Source organism: Globicephala melas, chromosome 5 (assembly GCF_963455315.2).
Source record: "Globicephala melas chromosome 5, mGloMel1.2, whole genome shotgun sequence".
Lineage (NCBI taxonomy): Eukaryota > Metazoa > Chordata > Mammalia > Artiodactyla > Delphinidae > Globicephala > Globicephala melas.
This window is the reverse complement of record NC_083318.1, coordinates 137,946,130-137,963,692: the sequence shown is the minus strand read 5'-3', so window position 1 is coordinate 137,963,692 and position 17,563 is coordinate 137,946,130. Positions and strand designations below refer to the sequence as shown.

General features: G+C 40.4%; 1 protein-coding gene across 3 annotated transcripts in view; it reads left to right on the top strand.

The window, feature by feature from the left end:
* Positions 1-17,563, top strand: part of GLRB (glycine receptor beta) — a 69,391-nt gene that overhangs the window by 17,706 nt on the left and 34,122 nt on the right. For all 3 annotated transcript variants that reach the window (XM_060299888.1, XM_030865762.2, XM_060299887.1), the window contains exons 3-4: positions 11,762-11,868; positions 13,696-13,763. In XM_060299888.1, coding sequence (XP_060155871.1) covers positions 11,762-11,868; positions 13,696-13,763 — 175 coding nt within the window. The remainder of the gene's footprint in view (positions 1-11,761; positions 11,869-13,695; positions 13,764-17,563) is intronic.

Sequence of the window (17,563 nt, the reverse complement as noted above, 5' to 3'; positions counted from 1 at the left end):
TTTGCTAACTGGCAAGTGTACATTCACTCTAGGTCGGTTATCGCTTCTCTTTCCTGTCCCACTGGTCCGGGACTGCTCACCTCGTGCAGTGACACACCCCCCATCAAGGGAGTGGAAAGCCTCACATCCCCTGCTTGGTTCTCCTTCCGTGTCACCTTGGCCATCCTGGGCTCGTAGCCTTTCCCTGTGAAGTTTAGAATCAGCATATCCATCTTCACACAGGTAGATACAAAAGCTTGGGGTGGTCCCTAACATGGTATGGACTCGATTTTGTTTCTAATTTTTAGTCGAACGTGAAATAAAAAGGTAAACAGAGAAACGTACGTGGGAAAATAGGCAAAGCAAATGAACTGGGAGTGGAGATATTTATCTTCAAGTTGTGATAACCACCTTTTCCTAAATGTGGCTGGATCATGGGTATTTGAAACCGCATCAGATGCAAACCTTAGCACTGAACCGTGCACGTTCAGGACTGGTACCTGGGGGCTTTTGGATTCCTGTCCGGTGGCAATCACTCCATGAGTCCAGGGTTGAGCTCCAGGAGGGCAGGTGCTTTTGCATGTTGTTTTTTGAGCACGTTTCCAAGGCTGGAGGAAAACGCCTGGCTGCAGTTGGCTAACTCAATATGTGTTGAATGCTACCCGTGCAGAATACGAAGAATGGTAGTTCTATTTAAGTGTGGGTTCTGTGAGGGAGAAATAGATTCAACTCTTGAAACATTTACACTCACAGAACATTTCCCCCCAAAGGTGTTAACAAATATAGACAATGATAGGCCATAATTGATATTAGTCATGATTAGTGAATCATTTGGCAACAGTATTGGATACTGTATCATAATACCTTTAAAACGTAAGTTTCAAAATCAGTCACATTGATGTATTTTTGGTTACCTTTAAGGTTCGGAATTGTTTTCAAATGCAATTCAGTATATGTCATTTTGTATCTTCTGGGTGCTCTGTGATAGCTTAGTTCTTGGCAGGTAAACAAGAAGATTGTTCTGGATTGTTAGAGTGAAACTTTCAAGGAGGACAGGACATCTGTCTGACTGTTTCCCACCAGGCGTATGATCCTGCCTGTATTCCCCACCTTCTCCCTTTCAGAGAAGGCACTCCCCACCTCCATCCAGGACTCATTATGTCTCCCATGTCTTAGATTTCATTGACTCTGGGTTTTGTTTTGGGGGGGAGGGAATCTGAAATGGGAATTAATATTTCCAAGTTTTTCCACTCAACTGCATCTTTCATCTCCTTAGATTTTACAACACAGACTAATGGAAAGAAAAATTCCCCCATGTTTCTGAAACCCACACTTGCTTCTAGTCAGTTTTTCTCCTTTGCTGGAGTCAGTATAGTCCAAGTCTTCTTTTGGGGGTGGTAACAAAGAGTAGACTTACTTTATTAATTTTTGAAGCCCAAGTATTTAGGAACTATACCCAGTGATATTTTGTCTTGCTAGTGTTCACTTTTTTATCTCTTCATGGGCCAGATTTTCCTTAGAAGAAAGCCAGGACGTTAAACTTGGTTTTCAAATATTAGCGAGGGAAATAGTTCAAATAATCAGCCGTTTGGTTTAAAAAAAAAAACAAAAGCAAACTAGTAATTTGACTGATTTTTTTTCTGTCTTAAATTGAGTAATAACTCAGTCACAATATTTTGTTATGTATAAATACCGTGTGGATTTTCTTTTGGGGCGAGTTGTCACTGGATATTGTTTTTTTTTTTAATTTAAAATATTTTTATTGTGGCAAGAACACTTAACATGAGATCTACTCCTTTTCACAGATTTTGTGTCCAATACAGTGTGGTTGACATTGGGTACAACGTTGTACAGTAGATTTCCAGAACTTACTCATCTTACTTAAGTGAAATTTTACACCTGTTGATGACCAACTCCAGTTCCCTCCTCACTCCCACCAACCCCCATTTTTTCCTTTGTCGCTATGAGTGTGACTGTTTTAGGCTCCTCATATAAGTGGAATCCTGAAGTATTTGTGCTTCTGAAACTGGCTTATCTCACTTAGCATCCTGTCCTCCAGGCCCATCTGTGTTGTTGCATGTGGCAGGATTTCCTTTTTTAGGGCTGAGTAATATTCCATTGTGTGTATGCATGGACTGCTTTTAAAAATCCATTCATCTGTCAATAGACATTAGGTTGTTTCCACACAGTGTCTATTGCGCAGAGTGTGGCAGGGACCCTGAGCTGCAGATGCGGGGACGAGCTGGGGTAGAGTTTTATTTTTTATTGTTTTAATAAATTTATTTATTTTTATGTATTTATTTTTGGCTGCATTGGGTCTTTGTTGCTGCATGTGGGCTTTCTCTAGTTGCGGCGAGTGGGGGCTACTCTTCATTGCAGTGCGCGGGATTCTCATTGAGGTGGCTTCTTGTTGCGGAGCATGGGCTCTAGGTGCACGGGCTTCAGTAGTTGTGGCATGTGGGCTAAGTAGTTGTGGCTTGTGGGCTCTAGAGTGCAGGCTCAGCAGTTGTGGCGCACGGGCTTAGTTGCTCCGCGGCATGTGGGATCTTCACGGACCAGAGCTCGAACCTGTGTCCCCTGCATTGGCAGGCAGTTTCTCAACCACTGTGCCACCAGGGAAGTCCCCCGGAGCTGGGGTTTAGAGCTCAACACTGTGCACTAAGGTGGTGGGAGGGGCCGTGGCCAGTTCTCCTGGTTCCAGCCCCGGCTTGGATCTCTGTGGTCCCCACGGGATTGGTATCCACCGGCCCCATCAGTGTCTGGAGGCAGGCGAGCTAGAAGCCCATCCCTGGGGTGGCACCCCAATAAGCTGGGATGCTGGTTCCACTCTTTCCCTGTTCTCTCTGGTCTGTGTTGTGGTGGGCGGTGCCTGGGGGGTGGGGATTGTGGGGATACAGTGTCTCCCCTTTTCCTACCGGGGCCATTGAGGCTGGTTGGGTGGAGAAGCCTGTCTGTTAGTTTCTGGATTTCTCACAGAGGGGATGGATCCGTGCCTTGCTGTTGAGATGGTGTATCCATGGCGGCAGGAGAGTCCAGGATTTCCTGTTCCATCTCCTGAAGTCCCTCCAATCAAATTCTTCATTCCATCTCCCACCCTACATCTTACCATCCCATCCAGTGTGGCTCCTGTCTCTCCCTCAGCTGGAAAGCAGCTCTCCCTTTTGCTCAATCCTGTGAAGAGTCTTTAGTCCTCAACTTATTAACCTCTCAGCAGCTTTGGTCCTGTGAACCAACCCTTCCATCAAATATTTTTTTTCCTGGAATTCTGTTGACGCCACACTTGTGGGTTTTCTCTGTTGATGGAAAAAAATGCACAACCAGAAGTTGAGAATTATGCTTTATTTGGCGGACAAAACTGAGGACTTAAGCCCAGGATGCAGCCTCTCAGAATAGCTCGGAGGGACTGTTCCAAAGAGGTAAGGGGAGAGCCAGAACACGGAGGAGTTTTTGCAACAAAGACCAAGTAATCGGAACATCAAAAGTTTACCACTAATTAACGAAAGCCAGACATCTCAACGTAATGAATTTAGCAATTTTCTATGTATGGGAAGATGCAAGAGTCCGGGCTCACTGAAACTCTTCCTTGGACGTGCACCTCGGCTGCCGGGGACCAGCGTTCTCATCCTGAGTCCCCTCAGGGGGCACCGCCGGGGGTGGCTGCCATGTGCTGGCTTCATGGCTGCAGCATCCTTTGTTTACTGATACGGCGGCAACATTCTTTGCCCACACCTCCTTCTTCTTGGGTAGCTTATCCTTTGCCTTAATTGTCGGCTTATCTTCCTACATCTGCTCATTACATGTTGGGGTGCCTGGTGTTTCAATTCCATGTCCTTTTCGTCACTGTAAACTTTTTTTTTTCCTAACTAGTGATTTGTCTAATCATTAAAATCATCCAAGGAGGGCTTCCCTGGTGGCGCAGTGGTTGAGAGTCCGCCTGCCGATGCAGGGGACACGGGTTCGTGCCCCGGTCCGGGAGGATCCCACATGCCGCGGAGCGGGCTCGCTGAGCCTGTGCGTCCGGAGCCTGTGCTCCGCAATGGGAGAAGCCACAACAGTGAGAGGCCCGCGTACCGCAAAAAAAAAAAAAAAAAAAATCATCCAAGGAGCTTTTAAATCCTGATGCCTGGGTCTCATCCCGCACTAACTCAATCTGGAGGTGGGGCGTGCGACTTCGCATCTGTAGTCTGCAGAGCTCCTCCAGGGGGCTCAGTGCACAATCGAAGCTGAGAATCGCTGGACACGTTCATCAGAACCTGCAGCTTTCAATACCACCTTTATGTGAGAATCACCCGTATGTGTGTTGGACTCTTGAATACCTCACTAGCCCATGCACTGTGCATGGCGTGTTGTGAACGCCAAGAGCTTTCTTAAATGAAACCTTAAACGACTGAAGTAGAAGAGAAGTGCAGCAGATTGTAGTGGCGTGGCTGGTGAAGCTTTGGTTGTTCTTTAAGGGATCTTATTGTTTCATGTCCTAAGTTGAGTTTTCTCAGGGACAGACTCTGAGATGGAGATTGACCTGCAGAATGAGATTGTTTGGGGAACAAGACCTCTTGGGGCTGAGAAAGGCAGATTCAAACACAGGAACAAGGCAGTTGCAACTGAGGCTTCAGTTGATGCCCCAGGAGCTCGAGGCTGGGGTGGCCTCGGTTAGTAGAGAGGGACTTGGGGCTTGGTGTCCTCACAGAGAGTCTTCAGACACGGTTCACCTTCAGCTGAAGGCTGTTCCTGAAGAGACTGAGCTCAGAGCCTTAAGCAGCCACATTTCTGGCAGCCTCCGTGGTGCTGGGAGATCTGGGGGGAAGCAGCACCCCAGGGTCCCTCACAGGGGTATCTGGATTGGCACCTGCACGGATCTTAGAGTTCACCTCATTTAGACCTTCATTTAAACGTGAGTACACGGAGGCTCAGCGAGGGTAAGGGATTTGCCAGTGTCACGTGGCAATCTCGCAGTCTGTCTGGCACTAGTACAGTGTCCACTCTTAAGGTAAGAGCGTCTTCAGTGATACCCGTACTTAACTTTATTATGTGACTGTGGAGCTTATCTTATTACCACATCTCTTAGGCCAGAAGGGAAGTATTTTACACTTATGCCATGTGCGGAAAACTGACAGAAGATAAGTCCTGTTCCAGTTGTAATTTGTCTCAGAGTCAGAGGTATTATTGCAACACTATGGATTCTGATTTGCTGGGCTGGATGGAATACCATTTCTGTGTAGTATGGAAAATAATTGCACAGTAAACATTTTGTTTGGGTTGAGGTTTAAGTTTAATTCCTTGTACCACGAGGCTTGTATCAAAAGGACCACAGTCTTTGATGAGTTTCGGAAATCCCTAGTGTCCAATATATAGCATCTCTAAATAGATGTTTCTACTTCATGAAAAATATTTTTTTCTATGAGCCATGGGTAATGTAATTGCGTAATTGAAGACAGACAAGTTTGTCAAATGTTTCCATGGGATTTAACAGTTCCGTAAGCCCAACTGGAGTGACAAAATGGTTGTTGAGGAACACTGTTTGTAATTATAATTCTTGGACAATTATAACACAACAGACTTTGCTGCACATACACTCATAAACACATTCTTTTCAAATAATATAAAACTAATTAAAGTCAACTAGTCAGTCAAAGGTATCACTCCCTGTATTCATAAACCTTCCGTTCACAATTTGGGAAAACCGAATGGAAAATAAATACCGAAGCTGTTAAGAGAGGTGATAATAAATTATACTATAGTAAGGCGAATACAAAACAAATAAAAGTACAATAACCCCACAATTATCTGGATTCTTAAATAACTACTGACCTGATTTATTACCTGACTCTAGGAAGTGTTTGTCTGTCTTTGTATGTCTATCTGATTGTCTAATTAAAAATTCTTCCATGTAGATAAAAATGGGAACTAACCTCTTAGTAAGGGGATATGTACAGACTTGTAGCAGTGGGTTTTCATAAGCCCCAGACTTCACGTATGATCAAAATGTCAGTTTTACCTGACTGTATAGAGAGTTTACCTCCAGTTACAGCTGTGGATTTTGGAATAAGGAAGTGTGAGTGCCTCTCTGAATCTTTTAGCTTCCTTCTTGTTCTTTCTCTTAACTTTACTTTTTCAGAGAATTTTTAGGTTCACAGCACAATAGAGAGTATGGTACAGAGATTTCCCGTGTACCCTCTGCCCCTACAATGGCCTAGTCTCCCTCATTATCAACATCCCCACCAGATGGTACATTTGTTACCGTTGATGAATCTACGTCGTGATCACTCAAGGTCCATAGTTTCCACGAGGATTCACTCTTGGTGGTGAGCGTTCTGTGGATTTGGGCAAATGACAGTGACATGTGTCCATCATTATTGGGTCATACTGAGTATTTTCACTGCACTAAAAGTCCTCTGTGCTCTGCCCACTCATCTCTCCTCCAAACTTCCAACCCCTGGGCAACTGCTGGTCTTTGTACTGTCTCTAGTTTTGCCTTTTCCAGAATGGTATATAGTTGGAACTATACAGCCTTTTCAGATTGGCTTCTTAGAAATATGCATGTCAGTTTCCTCCTTTTATTTTCATGCCTTGACAGTTCATTTCTTTTTAGCGCTGAATAACGTTCACTGTCTGGATGTTCCCCAGTTTATTTATCCATTCACCCACTGAAGGACGTGTTGGTAGCTTCCAGTTTCGGCAGTTATGAGTAAAGCTGCTGTAAGCCTCGTGTGCAGGTTTTTGTGTGGACGTAAGTTTTCATTCCCTTTGGGTATATACCAAGGAGTGCTATTACTGGATCGTATAGTACGAGTATGTTTCATTTTATAAACACCCACCAAAATGTCTTCCAAAGTGGCTGCACCGTTTTGCTTTCTCACCAGCAAAGAATACGAGCGTCTGCTGGCTCCACATCCTTGATGTTGTCAGTGTTCCGGAGTTTGGCCACTGCGGTCGGTGTGTAGCGGTACCTCATTGTTGTTTTCATTCGCATTTCCTTGGTGGTACATGGTGTGGAGCATCTTTTCATATGTTATTTGCCACCTTGCTCATCTTTGATGAGGTGTTTATTATTATTTGTCCCCCCTCTTCTTTTTTGTTCCTCAAATGAACTTTTTAAAACAATTAGAACAGGGACTTCCCTGGTGGTGCAGTGGTTAAGAATCCGCCTGCCAGTGCAGGGGACACGGGTTTGATTCCTGGTCCGGAAAGATCCCACATGCCACGGAGCAACTAATCCCGTGTGCCGCAACTACTGAGCCTGCGCTCTAGAGCCCGTGAGCCACAACTAGTGAGCCCGCACACCTAGAGCCTGCGCTCCACAACAAGAGAAGCCTCCACAATGAGAAGCCTGTGCACCACACAGAAGAGAAGCCCCAGCTCGCCACAACTAGAGAGAGCCCGCGCGCAGCAACGAAGACCCAACGCAGCAAAAAATAAATTAAAAAAAATTAGAACAGTTTTAAATTTATAGAAAAATTGTCAAAATAATATGGAGTTCCCAATATCCTGCATCTAGTTTCCCCTATTATTAACGTCTTACATTAGTTTAGCACATTTCTTACAACTCAAGACTCAGCCATAAAAAGAAACAAAATTGAGTTGTTTGTAGTGAGGTGGATGGACCTAGAGTCTGTCATACAGAGTGAAGTAAGTCAGAAAGAGAAAAACAAACACCGTATGCTAACACATATATATGGAATCTAAAAAACAACAACAACAAAAAATGGTTCTGAAGAACCTAGGGGCAGGACAGGAATAAAGATGCAGACGTAGAGAATGGACTTGAGGACACGGGGAGGGGGAAGGGTAGGCTGGGATGAAGTGAGAGAGTGGCATGGACATATATACACTACCAAATGTAAAATAGATAGCTAGTGGGAAGCAGCCGCATAGCACAGGGAGATCAGCTCGGTGCTTTGTGACCACCTAGAGGGGTGGGATAGGGAGGGTGGGAGGGAGGGAGATGCAAGAGGGAGGGGATACGGGGATATATGTGTACGTTTAGGTGATTCACTTTGTTATAAAGCAGAAACTAACACACCATTGTAAAGCAGTTTTACTCCAATAAAGATGTTAAAAAAAAGAACCAAGAGTGGTATATTGTTATTGACTATAGTCTATATTTCGATTGCTTAGTGTTTAGCTAATGTCCTTTTTCTGCTCTAGGACCCCAGTCAGGATACAAATGACATCCAGTCCTCACACCTCCTTAGGCTCCTTTTGGCTGTGACAGTTTCTCAGACTTTGTTTTTTGTGGCCATGGAAGCTTTGAGGAATCGTGGTCAGGTAGCTTGTAGAAGGTCCCTCCGCTGGGATTTGTCTGATGTTTTTGTCAGGACTAGATTGAAGTTATGTGTTCTGGGAAGGAAGAACACTCATTTAGCAATGACAGTCCCATCACATCATATTAAACGTACACAGAGTCAAATGACTTATCACCTGGTTAGAGGTTAACGGTAATCACCTGGGTGAGGTTGCATTTGTCAGGTTTCTCCCCCGAGCTTCCATCCCACGCTCTTTGGAAAGGTGTCGCTGGGCACAGCTCACACCAAGCTGGGGGTGTGATGATCCAGCAGTTTGAGAGCAGAGGATCCATGCCAGTTATTCGGAATTCTGCACGGGAGATTCGTCTGTGCTCTACCATTTAGTTATTTACCCAATCAGCCATTTTATTTACATCTTTATGGACTCATGCGTTCTTATTTTATACTTTGGATTATAAGCCAGTACAATTTTATTTTATTGCTCAAGTCATCCTAGATTTGGCCATAGGGAGCTCTTTCAGTTGGCCCCTGTGTCTTTTTGACAAAGTCCCATCAGCTTTAAAAAAAAAAAAATCTTCCCTTATCTCACTTTAGGTGAGGTAACAGCATTTGTTTCCACGAAGGAGGGTTTCTTAACCTGTGGGGCACATCCTGGAACCCTCAGCATTGCAGACTTTGTGGCCATTTTCTCAGGGAAGCACATAGCTTTCATCATATTCTCAGCGGTATCTGTAGTGCTAAAAAAAGAGGTAAAGAATCACTGCCCTAGAGTAAAGAGGAGAAATAATACAACGTACGTATTTTGCACGCCTTGCTCTTTCCTCCGTCCGCGTGCTTGCTTTAGTTCACAGCCAGCAGGCAGCTCCCTCCTTGAGGTGACCTGGCTAGCGCCCTGCCACACTCAGGTCTGCGAAGACCTGTGACCATGGTTGCTGCACTTATAACTGGAAAAACAAAACGGTCCTTTGACGCAGATTCCTGGTTTAAGGGAGGATGTGAAGCCAATATGCTCGCGCACACCGGCTTTGAAATGCAGCAGTGCTGTGTGGTCGCTAAAGGGTCATGGAAAATAAGTACACTCTGCAGTGAATGGAAAACTGAGCTTCCCTCTTTGGAAAGACATTTCTGGATTTTTCCTTTAGTGCTGGAAAACATTACATCATCCAGCTATACAGCCTGGTCCATTCCTTAGCATATTAGTCATGACATCAGTTCAAGTTTAGGTGAGTGAACAAAAGAGGCAGGCTGTAAAAAGGCTTTTGATATAAAAGACATTATTTTCTCTAGTCATTTGATGACTTTGCCTCAGTAGACTCAGTTATTGTCTTAAATTAATATCATATTTCCATGAAATCAGTCCTGTTGTGTAATAATATCATAATCCTTGATAGATTTACTGAAAGAAAACACAATGGCCTCATCAGATGGATAAAACATTGGACTGAGATTCAGAATGTGAAATCTCTAATAACGAAATAGACATTGAGCATGGAACCTAATTAAAATCATTTAACTCTTCTTATTCCTGGTTATTTTGTATAAATACTAGCCGCTTTCCAAATTATAAGGTTATGTATAGTAAAGTGCAAACACAGGAAAATGTGCTGTATGCAAATTGTTTCAGCTCTCTTGAAGAAAGTGATGTAGCTATCTAGGCTTTTAAAACATATTTTAACGTGTGGAGATGACTTTAATGTTATTTTAGGATTGACCAAGCTGAAAAAGAATGATTTCTATTTTTTTATTTAGGTAGGAAAAAAATCCCTGAATTCATCCATGTGAATATAAATTACATGAGATTTCACTTAAATTTTAAAATGTCTTTAAATTTCTAATATAAAGAAAGGTGAAGTGTTGATTAAAGACTCATATCAGGTTACCTGCAGCAGAGACATGAAAGTATGTATTGACACAATGGTCAAAAAAGAAAAGAAATTGTTAATTGTCTTTAGGTTGTCTGGTTCATTCTATTCCTTAGAAGAAATGTACTTGTGAAGGATTTTATATCGAGACATAATAATAGCCGTCCTTAATTGATCCAATTCAAGTGTAGTTTGTAATCCATCAGTTCCGTTTTCCTCCCTTGGATGAGAAAACTTGTAGATGGGTTTGGACACTAATTTGCATCTTAATATCTAATTTTTCCACATAACCTCATTCTCTTGAGAATGAAATGGAAAATGAATGAATGGGAAAATCTCATTACTGGTCCCCAAATCCTGGAGAATGAAATGGAAAAATCTCATTACTGGTCCCCAAATCCTGCAGCTAGGATATGGGAGCTGATAAGGTCTTGAGAAACATATCTACTTAATCTCCTGCACCTTTGGGGGGTTTAACTAATTGGTTTTCATTTTTTTTCTCCAATGTTTTGGATTCTTTCTGAGAGCTACTTGAAAAGGTTGTCTGTATCAACTCACAGTAGTTTTAGATTTTTTCATACGCTTCCTCATATCTGTCACATTTCACCTGTAGTGGTTGTATCTTATCAGCACATTGTACGATAATTAACACAGAAAAGAATTGCCTGATAGGTCAGAGCTGGGATTTTAAAACAAAGCCAAGCACATGACATTGTTTGCTTCCTATAATGTCACTTATGAAATTGACACTTTTACTGTATCGGTACAGAATAGACAATGCTGGATGCTCCAAGTGTAGTTTTAACCTTCCCTGTGATTTTCATGGATATTATTTTTGGACTGGGAAAATGATTATATGATAAGACTTTACAGGTGGTAAATGAATCCAAACCAACAGTAAAGAACAACAGTTTCCACTGGCTTCCAAGGAAGCGTTTACGTGCTCCCAAGCAACTCCCAGTTTAGTCAAGATTCATTGTTCAAAGTTGATTAAAGTAGAAGAAATGGCAGTTTTTCTCTTTTCGATAGTTGACAGCAAATTATGTGCATGTAAAAGAAAAGGAGCTGTATCTCGGAGCTCTGTATTTTCCCCTTTTAATTGGTCTGATATTTGAGGAACTGCCTTTACCAATCCCCGGTGTATTTTACTCCACGGAGAGCATTCGTGTGTGTTTCTTGGACAATATCATTTATGGGTCAGCATGATTGTTTTGTGAATTCTTGGACCCTCTGGCCTTATCATCCTGTAGTATTCACATACTCCTCTGCTTAGGTGGAAGGTTAATACTATATATATTATTCAAAAACTAGTTTTTGCTCTTGTTTCCTTGTCTGCCATTCTTTTGTGCTTGTCTAGATTTTGACTGCGTGTTGCTTCAGGACAAGTGAGAGGTCTGCTTAATTTTATTTAAAGAAAGTAACATGAAGTATTTAGGGCAGTGTTTCATGCATTTGGTCAAATTAAACGCTAAAATACTTTTTGTGTTTGTTTTTATTTTTTATGACAAATACTTTTTGGGATTCTGATAAGTCTACTACTTGTCACCTCTACTTGGAAAAGCCATGCTGCAAATTTGTCTCAAAAAGCGAAGTCTTTTCTCCAATGAACATCACGCATTCCTGTTGCTTGCTATTCTAAATACTTACCAGGGCTTTGTTTTGCTTTTTCTCGTATAGGCAGCAGTCAGCCGAGGACCTTGCCCGAGTACCGGCCAACTCCACTAGCAATATCTTGAATAGGCTATTGGTCAGTTATGATCCCAGGATAAGACCAAATTTCAAAGGTTGGTCTCCCTCCACCCCAATATCTCCATTCTTTGCAGTTTAAAAACTAATTTTATCTGTATAAGATCATTTATTTGTTTTATTCAAAAGAGTATATTCTAATGGACATCTGTCATGTAATGTGCTTAAGTCAGAGCAATTTAATGCAAAGATGTTTAAAGATAAGCAAAGCATTCGTTCTAATAGGCTTATGTAGTTCCCAGTTAAAAATAAAAAAGATATGTTGTGAATTAATAGGCTAACCGATCTGATGGGTTTTCTAAGTACTTTGTATTCTTAACCTTAATAATTTAAAATTTACGCTCTGACTTTCATTCAGACACCAAAGTTCTACTTTGTAGGAGAATGGCCATATACTCATTTGAGGATAGAGAATGCTCTGATAGACATTTAAATTCTTTCTTTTTAAATCTTTATTAGGTTTTTACATTGATTAAAAAAATTCCCTCTACTCTTTAACTGAAAAAAAAATGGCCATATGGTTTTTAAAAGCGTGTTAACTTTGTGAATAAAATGACTATGTATTCTTCAAGAAAACATTATCTCCTATCATTCCTTTCAAGAACCAAAACTGTACTTGAGCTAAAAGTTGTGGGAAGGTGGTACAGCTTCCCTCCCTCCCTCCCTCCCTTCCTTCCTTCCTTCCTTTCTTTCTTTCTTCCTCTCTCTCTTCCTTTCTTGCTTCCTCTTGATGAGTTAGGAAAAGTTATATGAACATATCTCTGGAAAACTGTCATCTTTGTTGCTGGTTAAGGACAGGTATTAATGTAGATCGGATTAACATTATAAGGCTTGATTATTTTTCCTTTACGGAAAAAAGAAAGAAAGGAAGAAAGAAGGAAGGAAGGAAGGAAGGAAGGACGGACGGAAAGAAAGAAAGAAGAAAGAAAGAAAGAAAGAAGAAAGAAAGAAAAAGAAAGAAAGAAAGAAAGAAGAAAGAAAAGAAAGAAAGAAAGAAAGAAGAAAGAAAAGAAAGAAAGAAAGAAAAGCTTGCAGCTGCTTCTAGTCAAGTGAAGTTATACGACTCTGTTATAAAAACAGGGTTTTTGTTCTTTACCAGAACCTGCGGTTACTTTCAGCAGCACTGTGCTCTGGGTTGTCACATGTCTACCCTGTATTGATTCAACACCTGTTTTTCATCAGTCAGAGGTTATGTGGCTAAAAGGCTAAATTCACATTTTCCCTTTGTTAGCCCAAGCAGCAGTTCACAATGAGTAAAAAAAAAAAAAAAAGAAACAGAAAGAAATTGGCAACATTATAGTTTAGTTCTCACTCCATGAACTTTAAAATTATTTTCCAGCATGTCAGGCAAAAATCTTAATAATGATCTGTTATATGTCTGATTAACTTTGCATTTTCATGAATTAAAAATCAAAATATAGCAATTGTAATTGAATTCTGCATTACCATTTAAGGTAACAATTTAAAATGATTATAAAATGCAAAAAAAAACACCCATATTTTAAAAATGATGTTTTTTAAAGAATAATTTACAATCTCTTAAAGTAAATGCATCAGCCCAATTAAAAAAAAAATTTAAGGTAAATGTATTTTCCCAGAATTTCTACAATTTAAGAGAGAAATATTTCTGAATAAATAACGCTATAAAGTACAAGGTAACTCATTTTTTATTTGTGTGTTGATCCCTATTTAGAAAAATAAGTCAATAGCAACTGTGAACATGGTATCCTGAAATCATAGGTTTATAATTTTACATCCATACGGATTGGAAAAAATAGAAAAATGAAATGCATAAACCATAAAAAATGAAGATTCTGACCAAGTTTTTTACAGCTACTAAATATATCCTTAATTTTTATTGACAGGCATTCCTGTTGATGTAGTTGTCAACATTTTTATCAACAGTTTTGGATCTATTCAAGAGACAACAATGGTAAGATTACAACCAATTTAATATTTTTAATTGAGAAGATTTTAACTGGAGGATAGTGGAAGAAATTATAACTGAAGAATAAGGAGTAACTCTCAGGGAAAAAAATGCAAGCTGTCTCCTAGTATAAAATATTCAAATTTCAGGGTTTTGTTGAATCAGTGATGTCAATGGCTTTGTGATTTTGCCATTCAAATTTAGTCTTTGTATTGCATTGAAACTTACAGACTTGGGAGAATTAACGTCCTCACTCTGAACGGCTAATTGGATACCACCTGGGAAAAGGATTTATGCAATTAATATTCTGGAGTGACATTTTTTTCCTAATATGCTTATGTGTAGAGGCATTCAAAAATATTTAAGTATTCATAGTTTTTTTTTTTCCTTCCAATTTCCTGAGAAGAATCTTTGTTTTTTCTCTTGTGCTAATTTTGTGATGTGTGGAGCAGAGAATAGTAAAAAGCAAATTTGATTTTCCTAAACTAGAGCAGCGGAGCTCCCTGAAAAGATTATGCGACACAAAGAAAGGGCAAGGAGACGGCCAGGAAGAGAAAGGAGGGACAGAAAAGAGCGAAGGGAACAGAGAAGGGAGGCTTGAGGTGGGGCTGCCATCCAGGGTGAGTTGGGCGTTAGGGGCAAAGATGTCTGTGGAGGGTGATTAGTAGATGCCCTGAGCCATGTGTGATGCAATTACCCCTCAGCTTTTAGAAGACATTCGGTACAGTCCACTTGCTTATTAATGTTTTAACATATTAGATTTGTACCCTTTTTGAAAAACCACATGCAGAAATGATACTTTAGGTGGGAGAAAGAAAGCTTAATGTTTTTTTTTTTTGGTATCTTTTTCTTGAGATACTTATATTTTTCTTAAGGAATAATATAAGGTTTGGATTAAAAGCCTAATAGCAATGGTTAGAACACAGTAGAGTTTTTCAGGGAATACCTCAGACCAGAGAAAGAATGATTTTAAATATGTTTTCCTTTATTCTTAGGAGCAGCATAGTATGTTACAAAAGCAATTGTATATTGCATTTAAATGATGACACCTATTTTTATATTAATTAATATAAGAATATAATATATTAATTGTGAGGAGAATGTTATTTATTTTTTATAGAACCATGTCTTTAGCCCTGAGTACTTGATTTTTTTTTAGACAGGGTGTAGATATTTTGGATAATTAAAGATTTTGAACTCAAGTCCAAAATTCACTTGCAGCGACTTTAGTTCACCCAAATGACTGTATGTCTAATATAGTATAGATCACTAGAAGACAGCTCTGAAATAAAGGACAGACAACCATATATCACTCAGGAGACAAGGATAGCCCTCATCATTTGAAAATATGACTAGTTTATCTAAGCACTTCACTTAACAAGAGTGAGAAATTTCATTTTCTCAAGGTGAAACTTCCAGGGGATCTATTTGGTCTCTATACTCTTCCCTGTACCTTGTTTTATCTTTCACGGTACTGTTACGCTAATCCCGAAACACCACCATCGAGGTGTTTCAGCCTGTGGGAAACATCCTCAACTCTATCTTGCATTTTAGGACAACTAATGCAGGGATGTTTTTTTCTCATTTGCATGAAGGCTACATATGTGTCCCAACTCAGGCAGTACCATTAATGTACCTGTTCTTTAATGAACATTGAGTGCCTCCCAAATATCAGATGCTACACTTCTCTAGGTCCCGTCAGTAGTTACTTAACTGTATCAAGCTGAAAACACGTGGGAGACATAGAAAAGGAGTAAGAACTTTCTTACAGGCTATTTGAGGATTATAACAAAATACTGCGTAATTTCTCACATAATCTTCTCTTGTCCTCCTGCCTGCTCTTCACAGTAGCGAGCCCAAAGCACCCGTTGCTGGGACCAGATCCCACCAGTTTTCAGCAGCGTCTTTGTCGCCGCTACTTGCCTTGAACCTCCATCTCTCGTCTGTAATCAGGGCCTCTTACTCTGAGCTACTCCCACTCACCCTGTGCCCCTTTTCCATCCAGGTCTTTCAGCTCTGTCACGTTTGTTTGTTAAACCAGATCGCTTCCTGACTGTAATGCAAGTATTTTTGTGTCTTTTCCTTTGATGTCTGATGGACTATTAACTCCTTAAGTCAGGAAAAATGTATTCAACTTCTTCATTTCCTGTAAAGTGAGGAGACAATAGGCCCGCAGTTAGTGAACACATAAATAATGTCATATTATTAACTAATACCGGTTAAATAAATGAACAAATAAATTCTGCTATTTGTCTAGCAAAAAGTGAGTCCACGTAGCCATAAAAAAATTGGCAAAGCAAATTTAAACAATAGACTCATGTTGAACATTTACTGGGTTAAAAAACAGAGCAGGGCTTCCCTGGTGGCGCCATGGTTGAGAGTCCGCCTGCCGATGCAGGGGACACGGGTTCGTGCCCCGGTCCAGGAATATCCCACATGCCGCGGAGCGGCTGGGCCCGTGAGCCATGGCCGCTGAGCCTGCGCGTCCGGAGCCTGTTGCTCCGCAACGGGAGAGGCCACAGCAGTGAGAGGCCCACGTACCGCAAAAAAAAAAAAAAGCAAATAATGTTATGATAGTAGAGGGTTAGTTTTAGAGACCTTTATGCAGAGGAACCAAATTATTTATATTTACTGTTTCTTTTGATGAAATAACCTGGCTTTCCCTTTGTGTTGTGAAGATACAGCCTAAAGGTTCAGAATTGGAACCATACTCATCAAATAGACTTAAATGTTCCATTTTATCATAAGTATTATTTTTTGCTTTTGCAGTGTTTATTTCATGCATACCTATAAGACAGAGTTTTATAGATGTGTGTTTTAAGCCTGTCATATTTTATAGATTTGCTCAGTCTTTCCAAAAACAGATGCCCTAATACCTGGTTGCTTAATAGTTAGGAAAGGTACAAGCTATTCTCGATATAGAGATAACATTAGGATGTCTTCTAAGGGAAAAAAGTGTTATCTAAGACAAGCTTGCTCTTCATTACTTGTTATAGACACCAGGCAGAAATAATAGTGATGACTCAGCAGGTTAACTAAGAGGGTCCACGTGTGGAGAGCAGTTATTTCTTTCTTTTTCCTTCCAATCACCCAGGGTGGGCTTATTTTTTTTCAGCTTCATTAAGGTATAACTGACAGATGAAATCGTAAGAAATTTAAAGTGTATGTGATGATTTGATATGCCTCTATATTGTGAAAGGATTTCCCCCATCAACTTAATTAGCATATCCACATTTATCTCTTTTTTTTTTGATGAGAACATTTAAGTTCTATTCCTTTACCAAATTTCAATTACACAATTGTGTTATCAACTACAGTCACCATGTTACACGTTAGATCCTCAGACCTTATTCATCTCACAACCTAAAGTTTGCACGTTTTACCAACCTCTCCCTATTTCCCATACCCTGAAATTCCTGGCAATCACTCTCCTACTCTATGAATTCAACGTTGTTTTAAGACTCGACATATAAGTGATACCACGGAGTAATTGTCCTTCTCTGTCTGGCTTATTTTACGTAGCATAATGGTCTCCAGGTTCATCCATATTATTGTAAATGACAGTATTTCCTTCTTTTTTAAGACTCAGTGATATTCCACGATATATGTATATATATACCAAATTTTCCTCATTCATTCCTCCATTGGTGGGCACTTAGGTTGTTTCCATGCCTTGGCTATTGTAAATAATGCTGTAGTGAACATGGAAATACATGCATCGCTTCTAGATATCTTGTTTCCTTTGGGTATAGGCCCAGAGATGGGATTGCTGGATATGGTAGTTCTAGTTTTAATTTCCTGAGGAC